Consider the following 27,524-nt stretch of genomic DNA (forward strand, 5'->3'; position numbering starts at 1 on the left):
GTCACTTGACTTCACTTGGTGCACCGATTATGCTCATTTGGACCTTTCTTCGTGGCCTATTGGGTTTACAGATTATGCTAATGAATGGAATTTAAATGTATGGACATTAACACAAAAATAAAAGAAAGAGCAAACAAATGGAGGATGAAATACCTTGTGGTGGAGCGCCGAAGATATCTCTAGAGACTGCTGTTGTGGTTGGTTGATGGACCGGCGAGGTGGTAGGGGAGGAGAGGAAGGGATTGTTGTGTGCTGGCGTGACCTGCTGGGGTGCCTTCTGCACATCGTTCTGGTCTTGCATCTGCTTCGCCTGTCAATATAACCATAACAACAAATAATGAAGTCTGTTCGTTTGTTTGTTAGTTTATTTGTTTAGATGATCTTCCCAAGGCAGGAACTCAGCAAAGCTAAAAACAAGGGGACATAACTGCCAAGCTGGAAAGAGCAAATCTCTCAAATTTGTAAATTGAGATTCAGTAAACTAGCCAACAAACTGTATTCTAGTCATTGTGAAAGCAGCAGTTAGCTTGGCCATTTCCAAACCACTTTGAATGAATTTAAGCTGACTGAGAATGAATTCACACCAAATGAGAACGAATTCAAGCCAAATGAGAATGAATTTGAAACCAACTGAGAATGAATTAAACCAAAAAAAGAGAATGCATTTGGACCAACTGCGAATGCATTCAAACCAAATGAGATTGAATCTGACCAAATGACAATGAATTTGAACCAATTGGGAATGAATTTAAACCAAGAATGAATTCAGAACCAAATGAGAATGAATTCAAACCAAATGAGAATGAATTCAAACCAAATGAATTTGAACCAAATGAGAATAAATTCAACCCAACTGAGAATGAGTTTGACCTAAATGAGAATGAACTCGACCCGAATGAGAATGACTTTGAAACCTTTGTGGATGAATTTGTTGCCATGCACTCTTTGACAGACACCAAAAGAGATATGAGGAAGGGATCGGAACAAAGAGGAAGGGGAAACAAATGTATTTTTCGCCATGCACTCTTTGACCACACCAAAAACAGACACAATGTATAAGGAAGGGTTATCGAAACGAAGGGAAAAATTATTTTGCCACGCACTCTTTGACAAACACCAAAGTCAGATTATATAGGAAGGGTTTTTATTGGAACGAATATATATTTTTAGTTGGCCATGCACTTAACACCAAAAACACATACATGTACAAGGAAGGGATTGAAACGAAGGGAGAGGGAAAAATGATTTCTTTTTGGCCATGCATTCTTTAACACACACCAAAAACAGATATACAAGGAAGGGTTAACGGAACGGAGGGATTGGAACAAAAACACCAGAGAGTGCATTCAGAAATGTTTGTGGTAAAAAACTTGCGTTCGTGTTCTTCAATGCAACATTAAGTGGCTGAGCTGAGAAGAGATCTGTGGTGGATTGATCGGCAGAGGCGGCTACCTTCAGGGCGGCGAGTCGTTCCTTCTCTTCCTCTATGGCTTGTCTCTTCTCGTGGGAGTCGATGTGGGAGACCGAGTTTGCGAAGGCGCTCACCGCCAAGCTGACACTCGCTGGTCTGTATCAGACAAAGAGAAATTGGTGGATAAGAACACAAGCATGAAGGCATTTCCTTTTTTGGGGTCCCCCACAGTTATAGATTCCAGTGAGCTTCTGTGACTGGAGGTAATTCTAAGCCTTTTTTGTGTGTAAACATACATGTAGCCAATTTAACAAAGAGTTACAGATTAGAACTAGTCCTAGGAGATATTACAAACTTATGGCTAGTCCTAAGTTATATGATGATTAACTCGTCCCAACTCGAGATAAGACAAGTCTCTACGGTTTGTGAAATCCACCCAAGAGATAGCCTGAACGTCTGACGTCATTCTTCGAGGCTAGTGAATAACGCCAGAGAGCGGCCAAAAACCGGCGTGTAGTTTGACCTCTGACCTCTGTTGTTTCACATAGATACGCAGTCAAATTCCATTGCGGACTTGTGCGCAGTGACCATTTCGGTATCTATGTCACTGCACGTGCACTGTATCCAATGGGAATCACTGGATCTAGTGGCAGCGACCTGTCTTTATCCTTGCAGATAAAGACAGGGGCCCAGTTTACCCCAGAGATGGATTTCGCAAAGAATTTAGACTAGTCTTATCTCGAGTTAGGATGAGTTACGACTAGCCATGTGTTTTTAGTAGCTCCTGAAGAGTCCTAGAACTGGTCCTAAGTTAGGACTATCTTTGAGAAATTGACCCCACTATCCTTAGCGCTAGACCGAGATAAGAGAGTAGCATTCCTTTACATCAGAAGAAAGTATTAGCTACATGTACATTTAGACAACAAATAATTTCTACTTCAGATAAAGTCTGAAAGTTCTCATTCATGCAAGAAATTGACTTACTTGGTCCAAGCCTTTTTGCTGTCCAATGAAGCTAAGTGTGCTTCAAGAGCGTCTAGGAGAGTACTAGGTGCCTGTAGGACAATAACAAAAAGGAAAACCATTAATGGACTGTAACATGCACACAGCTGAACATCACCCAGTGCGAATGAAGCTGTTTTTGGTTGCCGTACAAACTTACTAGGCAATTTGAAACAGACAGTTGAAGTCAATGACTGCATGACACATACGCCAATCGTGAACTGCATGTTCATTAATTGAACCACGCACGCATCTTCACGTGAATCATGAAATGTGTGCATTATTTGAAGCTACAAAAGTAAACAGATTCCAGGGTTTGCAGAGGTGAGACCCTGCATTGTGACTGGAGGTGTACAAGCCTGGCGATGGAGGTGTCATGACCTTTTCTCAACTACCCATTGCACAAGCGCCAACTGCTCAAAGAGGTGCATGCTGGTCTAGCTAACTTGATCGCTAGCTAGACCAGCAGGCACCTCATTCCACGCCTAGCGCGTGCCCGAGTATTCGCGATAAGGTCATGGTTTGGTGGTATCATGGTTTTATTATCAGTTATAAACCAAATGCTTGTACTTGTGAATCGGGTCAATGTAGTGAAATGATATTGCAAAACAAAACATGAGATTACATGTAATCCTCAGTTGGCTATTATTGGAACTCATTGGTGTTAACATATACAGGTAAATCATTTCTAAATTACTATTTCAATATTGCTGGTTTGTTAAAATCTTAAACCAAAACCCGCTTGCATCTCAATATAGAGGTTGTTATTACTAGAGGCAACTAAACACATTATAAGCTGTGTCCAAGTCTAGCGCCTACGGCTAGGGTCACTGGCCATACAAAAGGTTAAGGGAACCCCTGACATGCATGCTTGGGTCTGCGCTATATAGGCAATGCAAATTTACTGATTATGCGCTTGATTTATAAATCCTAAAATGGAGATAAGAAATTAATGCACCGATACAAAAGTAGCAGGTACAGCAGTGTTACTTTTGATTTTAGGACAGTTCAAGAAAAAACTGCAGCGAAAGTAATGAAGTATGTCCACTTGTGGCTGTTAGATATGTTATAATAAACAATGTTAACATCACTTCAACCTAGTAGCATTGCATAGTGGTAGACAAACAAACATCGTGAGATGAGTTTAGAAATGAAAGCCGGGACCGATGTCCAGGCACTGCTGACTGTTTAACACTGCGCTTACAATGTCCTGCTATGGCCCCACACAAATACACACTTACAGAATGCTGTAAGCGCAGAATTCTTGGTAACCAGCACCTTGAAATTGGGCCCAGGGACAAATTTTATAGAGTTGCTTGAGCAGAATATAATGCTTAACAAACTTCTGCTTAGCATAGCAGGATACCCGTCACAAATGATACACGTAATGATTTTTTTGGCAGGTAACCTTGAATATGGTAAACATAAATTTGCTATGCTAAGCTACATGAACCTTCTGTGCTTATTGCAACTCTATGTAATTTGACCAAGGTCTAAAACTTTAAATATTAAATTGGCTGTTCTCAGTTTTAGTGTAAAGTGTTTTGACCAATGTTCCTCACTCTGGTGTTTGCCACATACAGGTTATGATTTAGACGAATTATTGAAACAAAAATGTTATTTTAGCTGCTTCGTTAAAGAATTATCTCCTATCATGTAGGCTATGTATACAAGCTCAACCCTTTACCCAAAAAATAAAAGACAGACAAAAAAGGACCCGGAGAAAAGAAAACAAACAAAACCAAATCAAATCCAGCCAAATAAAGAATTTTTCCAGGACTTCCAAAGCAGGGTGCATTATTAAAGGAACACGTTGCCTTGGAACACGTTGCCTTGACTCCCATAAATGGCCGACCGTCTTAGTTCGCAAAGTAAAAGGAAAACCACGCAATTTCGAGGCAAATTTGAGTGGATCATTGTATTCTACTTTTACAACATCTTTCTACCCATATGCATTTTATAACAAACGGTTACAAACACTTTTCAAGGACCAACTCGACCGATCCAAGGCAATGTGTTCCTTTAAAAAGAAGATGATTAATGCATGCAGGGGAAGGTGTGGTATAAGGCTCCGCAAATCAAATGTAAACAGACAAGGGGGGACTCACACTTTTATACTCGGCAGGTACGTCCAAAAACTGTAACGACAGGCAACGAAAGGGGGCAGGGATTTAAATCAAATAGTGGGACCATGCAATCGCAATACAGTCACATACTTCACAGACACACGGCAAGATATTGTATATTTTACATTTCAAACAATGCAGAAATGCGGAAACAGATGCCAGACATTTTGTTGTTCCAGTGTCACACCTTCTTGGCCCAATTTTATTGAGCTGCTTAAGCACAAAAATTTACGTGATTTTCAGGATGAGCAAACAGCTGAATACCAGTCACAAGCAATATGCAACAAATAGAAATTTGGTTGGTAATCCTGTTTTTATCAAAGAAGAAACTTCACGCTAAGCAAATTTTTGTGCTGAGCAGCTCTATGAAACTGGGCCCTGGGCTCTTTATCATGGCTCTTCTAACATGTATAACTTAAACAAAGAATATGTGTTTGGAGACATGACGGAGGAATTCTGTGCTTGGTTCAAGTGTATTTCATGGGTAAGCAGTGAATTTTGGCTTGTGTTTATGCATTCTTTGCTTACACAGCTGTCGCAGAGTTTTGGCGCTTGCACAGTGAGCGTAGAATGGTGATTGCAAGCACAGAAATCGGAGGCAAGCAGAGACATGAAATTGGGCCCTGCTCAAACAATATTTGATTTGAGAGAAATAAGTTTGTGAGTAACAACCATGTACATTGTACATGTAGTAAACTCTCTTGAAAAGAAGTGCTGGTCTACCGTCTAAACAGGCCCTTGAAATTTTTTCACGGAGTACCGGTTAAAGGGCACATGGTACAGACCTCTTAGGCCATTAATAATGTTATCAGCGTGGTTCGCCAGATTCTGGAAACACATTCCCACCATTGAGTTATTATTTTTAATCCACCTTGTTTTGTAAATTTGTACTGCATACACACTGTACTTCATAATTCTATCAAGGATGTGGATTAAAATTGAAAAAAAATAATGAATTGATTTAAAGGGAGGGTACACGTTTGGTAATTTTCAAAGACCAGTCTTCTCACTTGGTGTATCCCATCATAACCATCAAATAACAAGCCTGTGAAAATTTCGGCGCAATTGGTCATTGAAGTTGCAAGAAAATGATGAAAGAAAAAACACCCTTGTTTGACGAATTTGTGTGCTTTCAGATAGGAATAAAATACTTCTAGCTAGAAGTCTTTTATTATTTTAGTGAGAATTTACCTCTTTCTCAAAAACTACATTACTTCAGAGGGAGTCGTTTCCCACAATGGTTTATACTATCAACAGCTCTCCAATGCTCATTACCAAGTAAGTTTTTGAGTTAATATTTGTTATGAGTAATTACCAAACGTGTACCTTCCCTTTAATGACATTCGACAGCAACAGCTGTTTGTATTGACAATCAAACCAGAAACCATAAGGTGCTACTATTACAATCAACAAGATGCAACGCCGTCAACGCAAGCACAGAGGAAACATGGCATGTAGATCATGGGAAATGCATCGACCACCTTTTGCGAATGGATGGAACACTACAAAACAAGCATGCTTTCAATGCAGTATGAATAGGGAAAACTGCAATGACAATAAAAGCATTGTCGTCAAACAAAATGTGCATCCTGGATTCTGGTTGGTCGATCCATGGCAACTACAGTGTGATATAAAATAACCATATTGTGCAGTCCATATCACATCCTGTATATTGCCATGTTCGTTCGAACTCTGCGTATCACATGTACATCTACACTACTTTGAGCGGAGGTTTGCTCCAAGGATCAATTCATTATCAAAAGCTCGCTAGTGGAATACACAACAAATATACGTAGCGCTTCTGCATCACACTATTCTACAGTATATAAAATTAACTTGAGCTTTACAAAACTAATGCTGACCAATCCCAACGGCGACTATAGGACAGACAGTAGCATAGAGTGCACACCAACCATTGCAAGTTTCTTTTTGCTAAAAAAAAACAGGGGCCAATTTCATAGCGCTGCTAAGCACACAAATTTGCTCAGCATGACATTTGGGCCTCAATAAAAACAGAATTACCAACCAAATTTCCATGTGGTTTTCAGGATAAGCAAACAACAGCTGAATACCAGTAACAAGCATTTTGCAACAAATGGAAATATGGTTGGTAATCCTGTTTTTTATCAAGGAAAAAATTTCATGCTAAGCAGATTTTTGTGCTTAGCAGCGCTATGAAATTGGGCCCTGGTGACTTTCAAATAGAACTCAGAAAAAATATAGCGCTTATGCATCACACTTTGCTTTTGAAACAATGTTAGTTTTTCCCCTTGAGATCTGCACAGGTCATTGACCTTATAGTAGGATTGTTCTTCATAGAAAAAGCACCTAATTAAATGAGCTTGAGCTTCACAAAACCAATATTGACAAAAGCATAAAGCTCCCATACTGTTGGAACTATGTTTTTGTTACCGATGACTTTTGAAAAGAACCTGCATTGTTTCTCATGTGAGCTTTAATTTTCTGCAGGTTAAGTTTTGCACGTAGCAGGTTTGCATGTAAACCCCAAGGCATGTGTGTACATGTATGTATTGTACCATCATGATTTCAGTGTGCACATGTATTTAGTGATTAAATGGTCCGATGTGGATAGTTTTCCTTACTGCTGGTTTATTGGAAAAATAACTTTGAGGGCGTTTTTTGAGGTGGCAGGGAGTTTTTGTTGTCTGCTCAAAGCAGCTCCAAAAACTTTTTTTTCTTCTTTTCTCTGATTAATCTACGCCATCCATGCTTCATTTATTTATTTTATCTTGTTGATTTAGGGAACAGGTAAGTTGATTTTGAATGATTATTTTTCAAAGAGAATGTTGATATTTGTGCGACTTTTTCTCTGAACATGACTGAGAATCATCAGGGAAGACATTTTCTTTGGATCCCCCCTGAATAGAATTGATATGCCCATTCTGAAAAAAAACTCCCTGCCAACCTTCTCAATGTCATCAATGAATAAGCTAATTGCGTTTTCTTTTCAAGTGTACAATTTGTTTCCCCTTGAATTTTAGTGTGCAATTTATTGACTTGTGTGGAGATAAGTAAACTAAGAGTACTATTAATAGGAGGTTTGACTGTGCTTTCCTGTGCCATATAAACAATCACAGAGTGCTGAATACAGTTTGTGCAGAGACTCATTGATGCATTGCAAGGGTTCTTTTTCATTGTGAATGTGCAAAACTGTTCTTTGTTTCGGACAAAGTTTAAAGTTGACAATAAACGGGCGCTTTTCGAGCTTGGGCCTACCAAAGGGCCTACCATACTAGGTGTACATGTAAGTGGTTATATAGTGCCAATGTGCAAAGTATGATACCATATGTTGAATACACTAAAACTACAAATGATGAAATTGCTGGGCATCTTCAAGAGACGAGGTTTCGCGCCTGCGTGTACTATGCAAGCTCAAAGAGCTACATGACACAGGAACTTCACCCTTTGGTCTGCATGCTGCTGTCTAGTGTCGCAAAGTCTCCCATTACAAAAGAGTGTGTAAAGCAAATAGGTACCAGGCTTTGCCCATTTGAGGTTAGTAAGTCTTACCTGTGCTAAATCTGGAATTTCACCTTTGTCTATGCCAACTTTCTACATTGAGGAAAAGAAACAAGGAGAATATGTGTTTTAAGTGAAACTCAAACCAGATGATATGAGCTTAACCATGCAGTTTAAGTACATCAGAAACATGCTAGCGGGGGACTAGTTTTCCCACTCAGAACTATTAAAAGATGTTTTAAGTTTTGAACTGTTTTGAACTTCCAACAGGTTTGTGACAAACCAAACTTGTGAGAATCTTGATCTGGATACATTATACTCCGATAAAAACGGTAATACCCGCATAGCATCAGAGTTTAAAGAAAGAGAAAGGTATACTCTGATTTTTGTGTGGGATGTCATCTAAAAAATCTGGACAATTCCGTAAAATTTAATCAGTTGGATGGAAGGTACAAATTGCATAAAATGTGGACAACCTAAATGGCATATATAAATATAAAGATAATACACGTAAAATTACCTCTGCTATTTTAAGGAACTCAGCCACTCTCTCCATTCTCGTCAAGAACTTTTTGTAGATGTCAAGCGCCTGTTTGCAGTCCTTTTTATTCATTTCAAAAAATTTCTCTGCAAAAAAAACAAAAGAAGAATTTGTTACCACTTGCACAGCATTTGCTATTCAGAGATATCTGGCCTATATTTCATAAAGCTGCTTAAGCCCACAAAGGAGCTACTGCTATAAGCCTAACAAAATTATGATTACAAATACACGTTTACCGGCTAAACTTTCATGTCACATGTACAAGTTGTGACTGGTATCCTGCTCATTTCTGCTGAGCAGAAAATTGTTCAGCAATATTTTCTGCTTAAGCAGCTCTATGAAATTAGGCCATGTTTGAAATCTTTTACAGAGCCAAATGTGATTACCAATGCAATCAATACAGAAGGAAGTCATTACGATAAAAGACTTCTCAGAAGTAGATTTCTGACTCACCAAGAAGATTGATAATTCCGTCGTTGTAACAAGCGAAGAGTCTTATGACATCCTTGAAGAGCAGCATGAAACTCCCGTTAATTATTCCGTTCGACAGGTCATTTTGTGAAATCTGGGACGTAAAGGAAAACAAATTTAAAATACAAAATTAAGTTTCCAACTTTGAGCCTTGAAAATAAGGTTTTTCAGCCCATGCAACAAGTGAATGATCATCGTGGGTCTTCATCAAGGCTTGGAATTAATACCAAGTTTATGAACCCCCCCCAAAAAAAAAAAACCCAATCAAACAACTAAAACAAACAAATGTTCAAACCAAACAAACAAACAAACAAACAAACAAACAAACAAACAAACAAACAAACAAACAAACAAACAAACAAACAAACAAACAAACAAACAAACAACAACAAACAAACAAACAAAGACAAAAATGCCCCAACACTCCTAACAAACAAAACAAAATACTAGAAAGAAGAGGGAAAAAGGACAACGTTAAATACGTGGGTGAAAATCAATAATGACAAAAAGGAATAAAACCCAGATCCAATTTTTTACGAGTACATGTATGTTAGAGTCTTGTTTCAAGAGGCAAATATAACAAGGTCTGAATTCAGATAAAAGTCTCACCCCTCAATACGATGTAAAAACACCTACCTCAAAGCTTAAAAGTGCATCCATCTGGTCCTGCAGGATTGGTAGCGTTTTCAACAACTAAGGTTGAGAAAGAAAAAACAAAATCAACCACACATTGGTGTCCACACAATCGGACCTGCATTAACTTAAAATACATGTGACGGTGTCTTCAAATTAAAAACTGTGACGCGGCAAGTCAACAGTTCAGTTTAGATCACAGAAGATTTAATTTGAAAAATAATTTGAGACAGAAACTCAAGTTGTCAATGTGTCTTCATACAGAAAAGCTGCGAGGGCGCTATACAATAAAATAAGCTAGTAACTCGTACACTCGTCACATATGAAATTCCAAAATAACTCTTTGTGACACCTGAGGGCACCTCAAAGTGCAAGCATTATTTTGTCCACACTTCAAGATACAATGTATGCAGAGCTACGCTCAAAATCTGGACCCATTACATAACGCCATGTGTAACGGTTTAATAATACAGTTGTATCTATTGTACATCACTTTGTGTAAATATTGATCCAAGTCTTTTCCCTGTAGTTTAAATGTCAACAATGCAATAAAATGAATACCAACCTTTTCTGCTTGCATCGTCCTTAATTTCCCCTCTTCTTTCCTAATAAGTAGAAAACAAAATATGAGACAGCATGTTCATTCAAGTAGTACTTGAATTGTTTTTAACCTGAATTACCATTCAATTCCCTACAGTGGTTCTTAAATGAAACTGATGTCAAGGTTAAAAAAATCCTTTCATTAAACATGTTTAAGGGAAGGTTTACGTTCTAAAAATGTATGGCAATACAAACTTTTGGTTATAAGCCTACAGTCAGCTTTCGATAGTATAAAACCTTTTCGAAACATTTCACTTTGAAGTAATTTGGTTTTGTAAAAGAATATCAGTTTAAGTTCCAACATTTGAATCTGAGGCAGACTGTGTAATCCTATTGCCATTATTCTTCCTGCATGGACATAATCCTAGGATTGTTGGCGATATCTCAAAAACGCGACCATCTTTTGAAATGAAATTTTCACAGAATAACTTTGATGTACACAACTACATGATTCATGTAGGATTAAAAACAATCAAACTGTTCCAAAATTGAAAGATACTTTGCCTTTAAACATGATTAAATCAAATTGCTGAATAAAAGAACCAGGGCTTAAATTTTGAGTAGAATTCCAAAAGATAAGACCAAAGGGCTCCTAGATCAAAATTTTGACCCGACCAGAATTTTCATTAATAAGACCAACATCTTCAGGGCTGGAAATTAATACTGGACCACAGGCCAGTCATTTTAGCCTCAGGTCAGTAAACTCTGGACAAGTCCAGTGGCCTTGTGTTTTTCAATTGACTAAATATACCTCCCCCTGTGTAAAATATCTTAAAAAACAGTCTTTCAATTCAGTTGAAAATTGAAGCACGACAAAATTAATACAACAAATTCTTACTGCCTGTTCAAATAAAAGCATCAACCATATTACACGTACATGGTATGTATACTGGAAGGTCTGGTGTAGAGAAGTGAAAAATATGAAGCCCTGGATTTACCAGTTATATAGTTTTTGGGTGTCATTGCCAATTTCATTCCATTGGAAAAAATATGACAGCCAGACTTGTCTAGTGTACATGTACATGAAGTAATGAATTAACTTGCTGAACCTAAACTTCACTGGCCTCGGACCCTGTGGTCAACATCTTGTAAGAGACTATGTACAAAATTAATGTCATGCCCTCATCTATTTGGAATGAGGCATACAATCCAAATCAATCTCTCATCGTTTGCAAACATGCACTAAATTTATTTACAATAATTTTATGCCCTCACTAGTAATTTCACACATCCTAACACTGTATGGCGTTCGCATTTTGTCTGCACAAGCCATCATTATACCCGCCGCATTGATTTCTGTGAAAACACCAACGCTATTAGCGCAGACAGTGTATCAATTATCAACAACAACAATAAGAACACGGGTCAGGTTTAAAAATAGAACATGCAACCCAGAACTTTCAATTTCCTCAATTGATATTCAAAACCCCTGAGGGGTATAAGTGCAGAGAGAGAGAGAGAGAGAGAGAGAGAGAGAGAGAGAGAGAGAGAGAGAGAGAGAGAGAGAGAGAGAGAGAGAGAGAGAGAGGGGGGGGGGGGAGTGAGCGAAACCCAAGACAAATATCATGTTCATGGACCCCCTGCTAATGTACGCTATGAGAGTGATAATTCATGTACAGTCATAGACTGGGCCCCTGTCTTTATCCGCAAGGATAAAGACAGATCGCTGCCGCTAGAATCCAGTGATTCCATTGGATACAATGATATCATTGGATACGTGCAGTGACATAGATGCCCAAATAGTCACTGCTCTCAAGTCCGCAATGGAATTTGACTGCGTATCTATATGTAAAATGACCGAGGTCAAAGGTCAAACTACACGCCGGTTTTGCAATTTTTGAGGCCGGTCTCTGGCGTTATTCACGAGCCTTGAAGAATGACGTCAGACGTTCAGGCTAGTACAGTCACAGTACCCTAGTACTGTAGGTAGGAACACGTCTGCCCACGGCAGAGCAGTCAACATTTGCATCATGCAATCAGGGAGATTTTGTACAACGAACAAAGATGATCTACAATTACATTATAGGCAAGGGACAAGGTTTCAATAGTCAGGGAGATTTTCAAATTTGTTCAACTGGACATAGAAAGATTGGCTTGTTTTCAGAAAAAAACTGTCTGCAGAATTAGGGAGGGTTGGCAGCTCTACTATGGGTCCTTACAGACCATGTACTCAACGCAAGGCCCTGGACTCTTTCGCGAGTGATGCTCACTTAGGAATTCCCAATTCAGAAATTAATCCGCGATGACAATTTCGGAATTGTCTGCACACTGCAAACACAATTGTCATGCAAACCAATTCCATAAAAACTGTTTGCTACAAGTGTACCACATTCCGCTTCAAATTGCTCAATTAAATTTTGATTAATTTACCATTTCAACAAGAAAATTCCTTAAATCTTTTGATACTTATTTTGTGAACATAATCTTTGGCTTATATTATTGTTTGCGTTAATCAAAACAAAGTACATGTAACAGTGATCTGTGGAACTACAAATCCTTTTTTAAGACTGAAATATTTTTTGGCAGAACTGATTTAACTTCAGATCAAATTCACAACACTCATAAAAATTAAAATCATTTAGAATGCTCCAGATTGCAGACATGGATTAGCAAATCAAACGAACACCAACCAAATAAAAAAAAACATTCTGTTTCTTTTTAGTGTGCTCAGACCAAAGTTCAAACATTTGGGTCCGGTGGGATTTGAACCCACGACCTTTTCCATTCTAGAGCAGATGTCGAACCACTACACCACCGAGATTGCCCGTGGCTAAAGTTAAACTGCCTTTAAAGAGAATTTGTTTACAAGACTCAAGAATGTATAAAATGTACGTCAGTGTGCATTGTGTATTGGTAATAATACAAAAATATATATATTTTTGTTTTCCTCAATTCAAATTAAACATTCATGTAGTTATTGAATGTATCTAATAACTATGTTTAATTTGCATTATAAGCATGTTTGAACACAATGTGGACTGTACTTCCTTCATCTTTTGGTGACTGTTTTAATTTTTTTTCAAAAAGTTTTCAAGATGAAATTTGGGAGGCTCAGGGAGGTTTTGAGAAAGAAAGAATTCTAAGAAACCACACGCCTACAGGTCAGCATTAAAGTTGGTCCTGGATTTACTAACGTACATCGAGGCTAGATAAACATACCCTCTTTTAACTCTGCAGAAATCGAACGCCACAGTTCTGTACGACAGCGCTTTCTGGTTGAGATACTTGGAGTAGCGTCTGATATACGTTGACATGTCATAACCTGAGGGCGGAGGAGAAAACAGACACATAAAAATGGGCTGGACAAACTGTGAGAAACCTAATTACATTTGAGCGGGGAATTCCAGAGTTTTTTTTCAAGGGGCTGGTAATTCACACTTCAGGTTTGGGGGTATTTAGGGCATTATTTAACGTGTCTTGACAGATCCAATCTGTGGGTGTGTAGTAGATGGCTATTTGACCTGGACTGTGAGTGGTTTGGAATTCTGTGTACAAAACAGTGTAATGTATCCACTCACAATATTTGGGCTTTAAAGAATGTCTGTACCAGATGGTACAATGTGTGAAATGCTGAGGAACAAATTATACAATTCAGCAAAGGTATTCAAAATTAACAAAAATCCAGATTTCAAAATTATAAGCTATTTATTAGGTACCAATGGCCCAAATTCAGCGCAACACTAAATAAAGGATGAAATGTAAAAATGGTCGCAATTGTTTTCCTGAACCTTGTGGGGCTGAAAATTTTGTAACAGACACATTAATACACACTGATATATTTAAGCTTTTTATGAGAAATACACCAGTCGATTTGATAAATAAGATGAGCACATGATGCAAAATTGCCAAAAAGGGGTCGAGTTTAAAGGGGAAATACATGTATGTACACAGACACAATCTAATCATGTTTATATTTTGTTTGTGTCCATTTTATGAACAACAGTTTGAAAACCACTGATCTAGCATTAGCAGTAGCAGTAGCAGTAAATTTCAATACTATTTTTATCAATCCACAATCGCAGTGTCAATGATGAATACAAAGTACTTGAGTTTGTTGAATACAAGATCTGCAAAGAGTCACATAGTATTTATCTGTTGTTCATTTCATGTCTTCAGAACACAAAGTGTACTCATGAATGTGAGCCCTGTCATACTTAAAGGAACACGTTGCCTTGGATCGGTCGAGTTGGTCTATAAAAAGCGTTTGTATAACCGTTTGTTATAAAATGCATATGGTTGGAAAGATGTTGTAAAAGTAGAATACAATGATCCACACAAACATGCCTCGAAATTGCACGGTTTTCCTTTTACCTCGTCGACTAGCACGGTCGGCCATTTATGGGAGTCAATTTTTTGGCTCCCATAAATGGTCGATCGTGTTAGTTCGCAAAGTTAAAGGAAAACCACGCAATTTCGAGGCAAGTTTGTGTGGATCATTGTATACTATCTACTTTTACATCTTTCCAACCATATGCATTTTATAACTAACGGTTAAAAACGCTTTTTATAGACCAACTCGTCCGATCCAAGGCAATGTGTTCCTTTAATGCAACAACCCTCCACCACTAGAGCTAATGACCTAAGGTAGGCCTACTTGTGCTCATATGCAAAAAGCCATAATTCCATCAAGTCAAATTTATAAATTTAAACACATGAAACCTAATGCCTAAATGTGATACCCGACTCATTTCTTAATCATGAAACATTGACCCCTCTTCCTTTCAACACAACACTACACAGGTGAAAATGTCAAAGGATGGAGGGGTGGTAGGTTTGTGCTAATGAAATCATGCACCCCCCAACAACTCTACGATCAGCGTACATTGCTCAGTGTAGAATGACTGCTCAATCCACTGTGTACACACACACAGCCACCTGATCTAGAAATTCATGGCAAATGGAGCAAGGCTGAGACAAGCACGCGTGGAATATTTTTCAGTATCGTTTACAAGGAGGATTGGGCACCTCTGGCGCTGCACGGAGACAGCTTTACATTTGTACGTGTACACACTCGGTGATGAAACGATCAATCATAAAATATGACAAGCAGGGCTGCTGTATGTTAGGGTAGTGGGTGTTTATGCGATGGTGTGTATTCATTTTACCAAGTGATAAAAATTATTTAAATGAGGGACTAATGCAGCACTTGTGAATTAATTGACTGAACACATCAGGCCTCAAAATAACCGACAGCAGTTGCAATGGTGCCCTTTGCATTTTGCTGCAGTGCTGTCTGCAAGGTTCTTAAGTACAAATTTTGTTTTTCATCAAAGAGTTGCCCCTTATCAGAGGAATATTGATGTGCCCCTACAAGAGTGAAGTTCAAGGCATGATGTTTCCCCCTGAATGTGATTTTGCAGGTATTATTTCTTACAAACATTAAAAATATTTATAATAATTGTTAAATTTGCATCGGGATAAAGAATATATATTTTTTTACCCATACACCGATGTGTGTTAGCACTGTATACTCGGTACTTCCCCGAGTCCTGTGAAAAAAATATCACAGGCATTTTACTCGGGTGGGATTCAAACCCACGACCCTTGCAATTCAAGAGCAGTGTCTTACCAACTAGACTACCGAGATTGCCCGGTAGCTAGAGGTATTCTAATCCTATGTCATTAAAAATATTAACAGTGAAAATCCTTTAAAAAATAAAAAAAATCGTCAAGCAATGCACATCATATGCTTTTATACATTTTGGAAAATGGATTTCTGACCTAAACCTGTGAAATCAAAAGCCTCCCAAGGCGTCCGTGTTCCTTTACAACAAATCTGAACCCACCTTGAACATTTGCTTTGTCCATAAAAGCTTCCAAACTGAAGACTACCGTCCTCGTTGCCAAATACTGTATAAATCTCTGCAAGTGGGGAGAGGGGGGGGGGGGGGAGAAAAATAGTTAAAAGAAAATGAATACAAATGATTTTTGTTTTTTTGCTGTGGTGCCTTTTGTAAAATTCCAAGACAAATTTGATATCCTCATACATGTACGTGTACATTGTAGAAGTGCCCTTTGCCAGAGGAAAATTGCTGTGCCCCGTCAAGAGTGAAATTTAAGGCCTGTTAGTATACATGTACCCCTGTGTTATGATAATAAGACTATTAGTATTTAATATTTTGGTTTGTAGTATCATTGTGTATGTATCAACTTGCCAGGTAGAGTTTGTTGTTTTAGCGAGCCGTCTCGCTATAAATAATCTACTATCGCAGAGAAAGTATTTCGGATTATTCGGGACACTTCTCAGTTCTGAGAAGAATTGTCCTGCTTTTGAACTACAATTGTACTATTACTGTACCCGGGCGGAGGGTATAGAATATCAGCTGGGACTACTACTTCAGCTTATAGAATCCTTATCAGCTGCACCACCAGAGAGTGAGTTTTCCATTGGTCTCAACTACATTGTATTAGTATTATTAACTACTAGCTGAAAGTGGGACTAAGTGTAATGGCATCCTCGCTTTTAAATCAACCATGAATAAGGTGAACAAAGAGCCGAAAGGAGGCTAAACCATTTAGGAACAGTTCAGGTAGATTGATGCACTTTTGTAGTAATGTTTCCACCTGAAGCAGCCCAAGCCGGGAGATAAATTATTAAGGTAAGGAGGTTGGGGGGGGGGGTAACTTGATTCAGATCCACTTACTTCATGTCCGTATATCATAAGATTATGGCATGTGCTGAGAGCTTTGTAGACGATGACCCAGTTGGTATTTGTGGTGCGTTCAATAATTAGGTCAGCCAGCTCCGGAATGTTGATGTGCTCGGTCATTGTGCACTGGAGTAAATCTGGAAGACAAACGGACAGAGAAATTGCTCATAAGTTGCTGGATTAAAAATCAGTAAATTCATAAACCACAAAGTGGAGATGCGATTTGATGTCGATGAAACTGTACAGTGAGTTAATCTGGGGGGATAGTATACATTGTACAAATATTGACTGCTTCGAGTGCTACATGTATGGTTAAAATTACGACTCCCGAGGTGATCCCCGGAGCGTTCTATTTTCAGTCAATATTTGTTTTATAACACCCCAACAGACTATCTCATCCTCAGACACGTACAGTTTGTGCGAGTGTTTCAGATACACAGATGCACAACTGATTGGGTTCGAGGTGGGTAAAAGTGTCTGGGTACTGCACGCCGTGCGATAGTCTTCGGACTATCACACGGCAAACGATGCACTATCACACAACCACCGGTTTTAGTATACACAGATGCACAACTGATTGGGTTCAAGGTGGGTAAAAGCGTCTGGGTACTGCACGCCGTGCGATAGTCAAGACTATCACACGGCAAACGATGCACTATCACACGGCCGCCGGTTTTAGTAAAACTAACACATACCATGTGACGCGCTCTAAACCAATGAAAGGCAGAATATTTGTAAGGGGTGTTATAAAAAAATATAGAGCAATAGCTCATTAGTTGTTACATGTAGATTAAAAATCATTTTTTAAGCCTACAAAGTAGAGATGAGATTTGACGTGGGTGGAAAACGCATAATGAGTAAATCTGGGAGGATAGAATAATACAGAGCAATTTAGCTCTTTAGTTATTTGCTTAAAAATCAGTTATTTCCCTAGTCCACAAAGTAGAGATTTATTTATTTAACTCTTTGTTAGCAGGGGCCATCAAGGGTATTAAAAGGCAAAAGTAAACAAAAACTGGCATCAAAGTGATGTGCCCTCCCAGACCCCAGATAAGATTTGATTTGATCAGAACCTCTCAGATAATACTATTGTGCATTACCGGAAATACATAACTACAGGATTGGAAACAATGGGGTAATTCAGATTACTTGGTGTGTAAAGTGCTGTATCAAAAAAAAGAAAAAATTGCCCCTGCCGTAACAAAGTTGTGCCGAAATAAAATGCCTGATTCTCCTCGTATTTATAAGTACAAAATTTGACAAGACGACTGGACTTGTCCTGTCCCGAGTTTACTCGCTCCAAACTAAAATCACCAGCCTCGGGCCTGCAGTCCAGTGTTAATTTTGATCCAGCCGTTTATTCTAAATGCAGCGCTGCTCGTATTAAAGTGGGGTGGATGTTTTGTCTCAATGTACTTTTCATACAAATTTATTCAAATTTGATTTCTGCCAATGGTAGATTATTTCAATCATTATACCAGTAGGGCCTACGTGTACACGTAGTGTGTGTACATGTACACAAGGAGCTTCAACTGTAATAGAATCAATACACACTGCCTGCACATACATTTAGACTGTCGGCTGTATAATGAACACAAGCTCACATGACATGCATTCGTGTATGACAGAGCTACGTAGCTGCCAACTTTTGCATCTTGCAACCACGGAGATTTTTGTTACTATCAATCAGGTAGATCATGCATGATGTGTATTTAAAGGAAAACGTTGCCTTGGATCGGTCGAGTTGGTCTTTGAAAAGCGTTCTATAACCGTTTGTTATAATAATAATAATAATAATAATATTTATTCGGGCAATCACATTTACAAGCACATGTACATACATTGAAAATATTTAAGAAACAAAGTAAAACAACAGTGGGGTGCCCAGGAGAGCATAAAAGTTAAAAAACTAACTGTCGCCAAAGAGCGTATGTCTCCTAAAACCCTAAAAATACATTAAGGCAAGAGGGGGCATATAAAAAAGCACAGAAGATAATACAAAACACTAAACAATTTAAAAAGGCAAACAAGCATAGACATACACAGATAAACACATATAAAATGATATACGTAAAAAAAGCAAGTCTATACATCAAAATGGTTAAAGAGCAATACAACAAAATTCCGATAAGGGGACACATATGAAATGACATTGTAAACAGGCAAGTAACTCTATCTAAGAGCAAAACTGCAGGGGGTGGAAAAATTTGAACAATTATAAAAATAATTAAAAAGCATAGAACATGATACAAATCAAGGAACAAAAAAGGCAAACGAGCAAAACATGAACTTTAAAAAGCCAGTCTATACATCAAAATGTTTTTTGAGCTTAGATAAAATCGGTATGGTTAGAAAGATGTTGTAAAAGTAGAATACAATGATCTACACAAATACAATGTATGCCTCGAACTTGCGTGGTTTTCGTTTTACCTCGTCGCCAAACACAGATCGTGTTAGTTCACGACGTAAAATGAAAACCGTGCAATTTTGAGTGATACTTGTGTGGATCATTAAATTCTATTTTTAAAACATCTTTCTAACCATATGCATTTCATAACAAACGGTTTCAAACGCTTTTCATATACCAGCTCGTCCTATCCGAGGCAACGTGTTCCTTAAAAATTACATAATACATTCAACCATGGGAGGATTTCTGAATATGGCAGAAAATTCCATAATCAAGCGGAGATTGTCAAATTATTCATCAGAACATCGGATAGATTGGTTTGTTTTGATGGCATTTCTGCAGAATCAGGGAGGGTTGGCAGTTCTGCTATTAATCATGGAAACTCATTCGCTGCAATAGGAGACTTTCCAACTCTAGGCGGCAGCAGATATACCGGGTAAATTTCCATTGTTTACGTAGTTCTGAACATGCGCATAATTCTGAGAACAATGGATTTACCCGGTAAGTCTGCTGCCCTCTATCGTCCCAGAAAGTCTCCCATTGCACATTACAGCACTCTGACACTACTGAGTAACAGAAGTGTTGTAGTCATTCAGCCTTCAGCCTGGGCTGGAGTGCTTAATCTCTAATGATGCCCTGGTGACCATTGTACGGGATTGTGACTCATCAGGGCTGTCCTGTACACATGTAATTGGCCATTCGTAAATTGACAATCCATGCGTGCGTGTACATTGTACACGTATCCATGTACTCAAATGCATCAATCCTTACTCTAGCGTGTCTTTAATGCATGTAATAGTTAAACAAATGCACTCACTAAATGAGACATTTTAGACTAGCACTTGCATACTACATGTAGCGGGGAAATAGTGTTAATGTTGAACATATCAGTAAGCTTGGGCAATATCACGATATTATAGAATATCGCGATATTAATTTGGACACGATTTCGATATCGGATGGATTTGGTTTTAATCGCAATATCGATATATCGCGATATATCGAGATATATCGCGATAATCGCGATATATCGATATATCGATTAAATATCGCGATGTATTTGCTAGCTGAGACATCTTGCACCCCATAGGTTTGGAGTAAAACCCGAAGAATAGGTCATTAGAACACCTCTCTTATGCTAGGACTGTCTCTTCTACAACTTTCACTTGGAGTTTTAAGACTGATGATGTCAAATTTCATTAATCGCGAATATATCGAAGATCGCGATATATTGTTGGCGATATATCGTGAATAAAATAAATCGATATTGCCCAAGCTTACATATCAGAGGATTGCTTCAAAGCTGGAGATCATGGCCTCTGTTGCCCTGAGCTTTGCCATGGTGCCCCTTCAACAGTTTCCCATAGACCTTAATACCAAATGAAAATGGCCTTGCTTCTCTCTCTCTTCTCAAAGATGAAACTCCAGTTGCTTGGAATAGACCGTCAATTCTTCTCCATTTTCCAATTTGTTTTCGGACCGCTTTCAATTTGCACAAAACTTACATGTAGGCCTAAACTACTTGTAATAAGCCTTCTGAGGTTGATTTTTACAAACCACTAAGTTTCATCTTAACAAGAGTTGTCAGTCCATTTTGTCATCAAATTTTCTCTTTAATGAAATCAAAAAGCTATGTTTTGGGAGTGAATAATTATCCACTTATATGTAGTTTGAAATCCCTTCTCTAAATAATTTATACTATCAACTGCTGCAGCGCTTCTCACCAAGTTAGTTTTTACGATCATAAATTTTCAAAATACAATATTACCAATCAAAGACACTTCCTTTAACGCACATTTGTGTACCCGCATTTCCCGCAATGCATGGTGCCTACAATATGTGCCCCTCTGACCATAGAATCTATGGGTCCTTTCTCTATGCTCTGACGACACAGGGGGTGAGGGAACTCTTTGACATTTGAAATTGGATAGCTTTACAATTGCCATCCTCTTCATAATGGAATGGATCCTTTCACTCAATTTACTGTCACAAAACTGCCCAGCAATTTTTTCCGCAGCATAAATAGACAGGGGGGTGCGTTGAGGTGATAAAATTTCACTGAGGAGCAAGCTCAGTTTTCCCCCCACTGTCACTGTAAGGCCATGTAGAAAAAAATGAGCTGTTTAGCATCATTTATTTTTAATTTCTTTAGGTGTGGTGCAGGGCTCGTATTTGAAGGGAACGACCGCATGGCTTATACAGTAGCTCCAAATGTTAACTGTCCTGACCAGAATATTGTGTATAAGACCAGGATTGTGAGAAGAAAAAATAATGTACTCGGCACTTTTTAACAATTGAGCTGTTTGAATTTGAAGAGCACTAAAAGAAGATTTTCATCGTTAATAAAGCTAATTTTATGTCAACCTAAAGACATTGGACACTTTTGGTAATTGTCAAAGACCAGTCTTCTCACTTGATGTATCTCAACATATATGTATACATATATAAAATAACAAACCTGTGAAAATTTGAACTCAATTGGTCGTTGAAGTTGCAAGATAATAATGAAAGAAAAAAACACCCTTGTCACACGAAGTTGTGTGCTTTCAGATGCTTGATTTCGAGACCTCAAATTTTAAATCTGAGGTCTTGAAATCAAACTCATGGAAAAGTACTTCTTTCTCGAAAACTACGTTACTTCAGAGGGAGTCGTTTCTCACAATGTTTTATACTATCAACCTCTCCCCATTGCTTGTTACCAAGTAAGGTTTTATGCTAATAATTATTTTGAGTAATTACCAATAGTGTCCACTGCCTTTAAAGGGTAAGCATTGGTCAGATTGAAAATACAAATCTTCACTTTGCACGGAACTTTCACGGTGTGAAGATGAACATGGTGGAAAACTTCCCTTTAAATAAGTTTGCCAAAAATGCTCTTCAGTTTTGAGAAATGAGTAAAACAATTTTAATTGTAGTATTGATGTTCAAAACTAATGAAAACATCCTGGAAGTTTTTCCCACTATTTCCTCCGCACTCGGCGACCGTTTGAGCTGTAAAAAAATTTCCTCTAGTTTGACTCTGCATCAAAGATATAATTTTTTTAATGAGACTTTACATAATGATTGACATCGATGCATTCTCTTCACAGCATTTTTCACCAGCAAATCGCCCCCTCCTACATGTATGCATAATTAGTACTTTCTGGACTATTGTGACCCACCTCCAATCTCCCCACATCTATTTAGACTTTTAGTCAAGCTCCCTGAATACACAAATGAGAATGTGATCCATTTCCTGAACTCATGAAAAGGAACCATACCATGCATACTGCTTTACCATTTGCACTCAATTTAAATGTGAGGAACAATCAGACAGATCTTATTGTTCATAATTTGGTTTGAGCATGCAGGTGCACTAGCTACATGTACCTCCATAGTTTGAGTTGAGGCAACACCATGAGGTACACCGAACATGGAATATCCAGCATTTTCCCTTCAGTGGTCTGCTGGCCGAGTGCTATTTAAAAAAACTGAGATTTCCGGTTGATCAAGTGGTCTGGCTGGCTTGTCAAGTGTTGGAAAGCATCCATATTTAAAACAGAATACAAACTTTAAAGAAATCTGACAGGGCAGTGAAAAAAACAAGCTAACCGGTCCCCCTGACTAGTCACTGATAAAGTGAAGGGCAAGAGCAAACACTGATCTACTTTGCTGTGTAGAATTGTTCCAAAGAACTTGTCTGCTGTTTACATTCGACGCCATAATATATACATGTAGAGTACATTAAGCTGAATTGGATTGGGTATATTACATACATGTTGGAGACTAACAGACTACCTCAGTCAGAGATAAGAACTTGTCTTGCGGTTTTGTTATACCGCTGCAGAGTAGATTCATAAAACCAGGAAGAACGACATTGTGTACGTGCATTTTGTTGCATATGGCATGGTTCTCAGTTCAACTGTGTTGCATTCTGTTGCATTTGGCAGGGTACAGGTGTATGTAGAGGGACCCTTATGGGGGTAGGGTGGATAATATTAAGAACTTGCCTAAAATAACTTGGCCAAAGGCTGTTGTACCTCAAGAAAGGGGGGGTTCTAGTTTTGCCTAGTGGAGAGGGCGGGTGGGGGGGGGGGGGGCTTCTCAAAGTTATTTTCACCGCTATGTCAAGATTGGATTGGTTTAACATTTTTTTACTAGCCTGCTCTAGGCATCCTCATGGTTTCTCAATGGTGTCTTTAATTGAACTATAGGATGTAGACTGCCCTTGCTTGTGTTTTCCTTCTTTTCTATTTCACTTCCACCAGGGGCCAGCCATACGGTGTACATGTGCATGTAGGAAGGCTACATGGTAGCCTGTCCATGGCAGTGTGGCTTCCTGCTAACAAACCAGAGATGGGGCTCTTCCTTCCTCCCACTAGCAGAGTCCCAGCTTGGCAACTTCCCCCGGACCAGAACAATAATGCTCAGTGTGCCATGCAGAGTCTAACATCCGCTGTGATTGTTACATTGAATTTAATGTACTGTGTTGAGGATTAGCATTGGGGTCAATGACAACAACAAGTCACAACCAGGTCAGGTAACTGCCAAGGTCAAAACACTTTTCACAACAGGTCTCCACAAGATCTGGTACAAGTCCATGTGTAATGTACACGTTCACATGTAGTCAGCTTCCATATCATACATTTGTATGTACTCATTGTGTTTGACAAAGTACATGTACATGTAGGCTATATTTTGTCTCGTGAAAGAATTTCTGGAATTCTACAGATCAGGCAAACAAAGTCACAAAGGGTGTGCAGTGATCAACAAAAATACTTTCTACCTGTGCATGTACCAGGTGTGCAGGCCCTAGATTGAACATTTTCCCTTGTGTAGCAGAGCAAAAAGGTACGCAAACATACCTGTTGCTACTCAAAGATCATCAGTTTGTTTCCCAATATTAGCACTCAATGGGCACAAAACTTGTTCAGACTAAATGTTTCACTGCCTGTATGTCAAATGGACCAAATCATTCCCTGCTTAGAATGCATGACGCCATTCAAGTGGGGTGCCTTTGGCAAGAGGTCAAAAGCATACCACGTTCGACCCCCCCCCCCCCCCAAACATAGTACACAGTGCAGCATATGTCAATCTCAGATCCCATATAATCGTATGCAATTAATCAACAGCAATATCTGCCTGTTTTTTCACCCTGTTGTTCAATGACTCTTGAGCGAGACTTCTCTCATGTGAGGGTTATTAGGGTTACGTTATCATCCCATGGAGGTTGATGCAAACTCGACCTGCCTGGATTGGGTTACCAAGATATGAAGGGGGGTTAACAAGTGTGTCATGGGCAGCAGACATAATGGGTTTGTTTGTATTGTTATTGACAGCTACTTGTATTAGGGGGCGGAGGCTATAAAATTGACTTAACCATAGAGCAAGGACCAGCTACACACAAAATAAACTGTGTTAGCGGTTTATGGATCTGCACTGCTGGAAAGTGGACATTAATTTACGATACTAAAGTGTTTGTTCATAATATCAGAACTCAAATTTGAAAAAAATCAGCAAGGGTTTACGTACATGGGTCTGACAATTGTTACTGGAAAAGAATTTATTTTGTAAGACCATAAATAATTATTTGGCTAGTTTAAGCCTGTTACACCATGATGTTTTGTCATTCAGCCTTTGACATGACCGACTCTGCTAGAGACGATACATTGTACACATGTCTGGTACATGTACATGTAATTTTTTGAAAATGTTTGGTACATGTATCTCATTCATTCAATTTTCTGATTTATTTCTTAAACAACTAGACATTTTACTTTAATTTTTTAATTAATTTCTCAAAATGACGAGACAATTTGAACGATTAGTCTTAGCCAGCAATGAGCAATAATGGAACACATCAAATCAAGGCTGATTATCTTAAGTGTACACATCATGGCAATCTAGCTGGATTAGGCTGGGGAGTTGAGCGGATTCGGTGAGCGCTTTAACTAATCAGTTATCATCCCCTATAGGGCAACGGGCAGGCGGGAAACCTATTGGGAATACTGCAGCGCATAAATTACACAGCGCTGCGAAAAGCAGCGTCGTGCAGGTACGCACTATGCCTACATGTATACAGTACTACAATTTCACAAGACTATTTGAAACAAAAAAAATTGTGTGGCACAGACAAACCTTTCTTGGCTGTGAGACAGGTTTAACAAGAAAGCTATAAACTGTATGCCTTCACACTGTACAAAGAAGGAATCACTCATCAGTACGCACATTATTTCAGGCATACATGTACATTGAACTCGCATTGTATGTAGTAGTAGTACGTGATAGTATTTTGTTCTTGTTGGGGCAATCAATTTTGGGGTCTCAGTAAAGCCCAGAACCTCAAGATTGGTGTATATTTCGAGGACTGGAATTACAAGCCATGACCTCTGACGCCCTGGTCTCAGCCTTGGTGCCTTTTCAAAAGACTTTTAATATTTTCTGATGGAATTGCCCTTGAAAAAAATGAAAAATGACAGTGCCTGCTCAAAGATGACATTCAAGGCCTGCATTTCAACTGGAACATTTCAGCGGGCACCAAGACAATTGCCGGATGGCAATTGCCTCCACTGCCTCGAGGCGAAGTATCAGGCGTGTTTTGTAGAGAAGAGCACATGAAAGTGAAATACAAATTACCTTCGGAGATGCACAATGGATTTATTGTACAGAGAAACATTTCAATACAGTTGTGAAATTAGTACGTACATGTAACTACAGATCTTACAAATCACATCACATGATTACACAAAGGGCCACAAGCCTGGACTTCCTGCTAGCTTTATTTACATGTCTTGTACACAGCACAGCTCCATAAACAAAACAAACAAACTTGCTCATCATACATTTGTGTGTACACAAACTGCCATCATTGTAATCAACTTTTGTTATGAAGGGGGTGCGTCCTCAAAAACATTGTTCAGTTGTCAAACTATAAAATTATTGTATTATTTACAAAAAAGTGCAAAAACATATTACCTTTTAATGACTAAGGTGATACTTACAAAAAAAGTATCTTGCCTGCTAGGAAACGCCACTGAATGTTTGATACATCAATGTGTATGAGGTATAACCTCTGTACAAATTGTGAAGTTTGATTGGTCGAGAACCAATCACGTGCCTTGCAACAAATACGCATGTTACATGGCTCGACGGGCCGTGTAACATGAAAAGTGATGTACATCGGTGTACATCACCTTAATCAATCCCAGCGTTGGTCGATTTCCAGGCGCTGTGTACAAAACAGCCGCGGGTTCGAGGGAATTGTTTCTTGTTCGTCTGCTAATTAAACAATGAATAGTCCGTCGTAATAATGTTTGAAGATGACAACAGAACTTCGAGAAGAGGAATAACAATTATACGAAGGTGCCACTTTCCCCCTAGGGTGTACAAAACCCATGGACCCCGTCACAGCGTGCAACAATTGTATACTGGTACACATGTACACGTGTAACTAAGACTAATGGTGACTCTAACTGTAAACAAAGTGAAGCTGTCTATTTATTTAAGCTGTACAAAGAAATGTGTACTGTGTGCACACTATAATGTTGTAATGTACATTGTACAATGAATAAAATGTTTTTAAAAAGCAGATGAATAATTTGCCTCAAAAAATATTGCAGTTCTAAGGTCTCAGATATCATTTGTTTTTTGCATACTTGCCATTAGCAAGGACAACTTGTTAATTAAAATGGCCAGTTGATGAGATTTAACTCCTCGAGTTCGATTGAATGATTTCTAAGCTCACTCTTTCATTGATGCAATCACCTCGAGGACAATTTACTGTGCCATCAGTAAACAAATTAGCAAATCCAGCCTTGTCAATCAGTAGGCCCTAAACAATTAAAATCAGTGTATAACACAGTGTACACACCTTCAATCCGTGAACAATTAAAAGCAGTATAAAACACAGTGTACACATCTGGGCCCAATTTCATAGAGCTGCTAAGCACAAAAATTTGCTCAGCATGAAATTTCTGCCTCGATAAAAACAGGATTACCAACTAAATTTCCACATGATTTTCAGGATGAGCAAACAACAGCTGAATAGCAATAACAAGCAATTATATGCAACAATTGGAAATTTGGTTGGTAATCCTGTTTATATCAAGACAAATTTCATGATTTAAGCAATTTCTTGTGCTTAGCAGCTCTATGAAACTGGGCCCTGTAGTGGGTTCGGTCAACAATCTCTCATGTCTGTGCAGTGTGAACACACATTTCACCA

General features: G+C 38.6%; 1 protein-coding gene across 15 annotated transcripts in view; it reads right to left on the minus strand.

The window, feature by feature from the left end:
• The window catches only part of LOC117296440 (phosphatidylinositol-binding clathrin assembly protein LAP-like), a 52,716-nt gene that overhangs the window by 18,974 nt on the left and 6,218 nt on the right, over positions 1-27,524 (minus strand). For 13 of the 15 annotated variants that reach the window (XM_033779373.1, XM_033779372.1, XM_033779371.1 and 10 more), the window contains exons 2-13: positions 16,909-17,051; positions 16,051-16,126; positions 13,424-13,526; positions 10,230-10,269; positions 9,668-9,724; positions 9,014-9,125; positions 8,540-8,646; positions 8,071-8,112; positions 4,522-4,551; positions 2,396-2,466; positions 1,375-1,567; positions 154-310 (exon numbers count right to left, since the gene is read on the minus strand). In XM_033779373.1, the coding sequence (XP_033635264.1) occupies positions 154-310; positions 1,375-1,567; positions 2,396-2,466; positions 4,522-4,551; positions 8,071-8,112; positions 8,540-8,646; positions 9,014-9,125; positions 9,668-9,724; positions 10,230-10,269; positions 13,424-13,526; positions 16,051-16,126; positions 16,909-17,051 (1,131 nt within the window). The remainder of the gene's footprint in view (positions 1-153; positions 311-1,374; positions 1,568-2,395; positions 2,467-4,521; positions 4,552-8,070; positions 8,113-8,539; positions 8,647-9,013; positions 9,126-9,667; positions 9,725-10,229; positions 10,270-13,423; positions 13,527-16,050; positions 16,127-16,908; positions 17,052-27,524) is intronic. The other 2 variants (XM_033779370.1, XM_033779366.1) reach the window with 2 other exon arrangements.

Source organism: Asterias rubens, chromosome 11 (assembly GCF_902459465.1).
Source record: "Asterias rubens chromosome 11, eAstRub1.3, whole genome shotgun sequence".
Lineage (NCBI taxonomy): Eukaryota > Metazoa > Echinodermata > Asteroidea > Forcipulatida > Asteriidae > Asterias > Asterias rubens.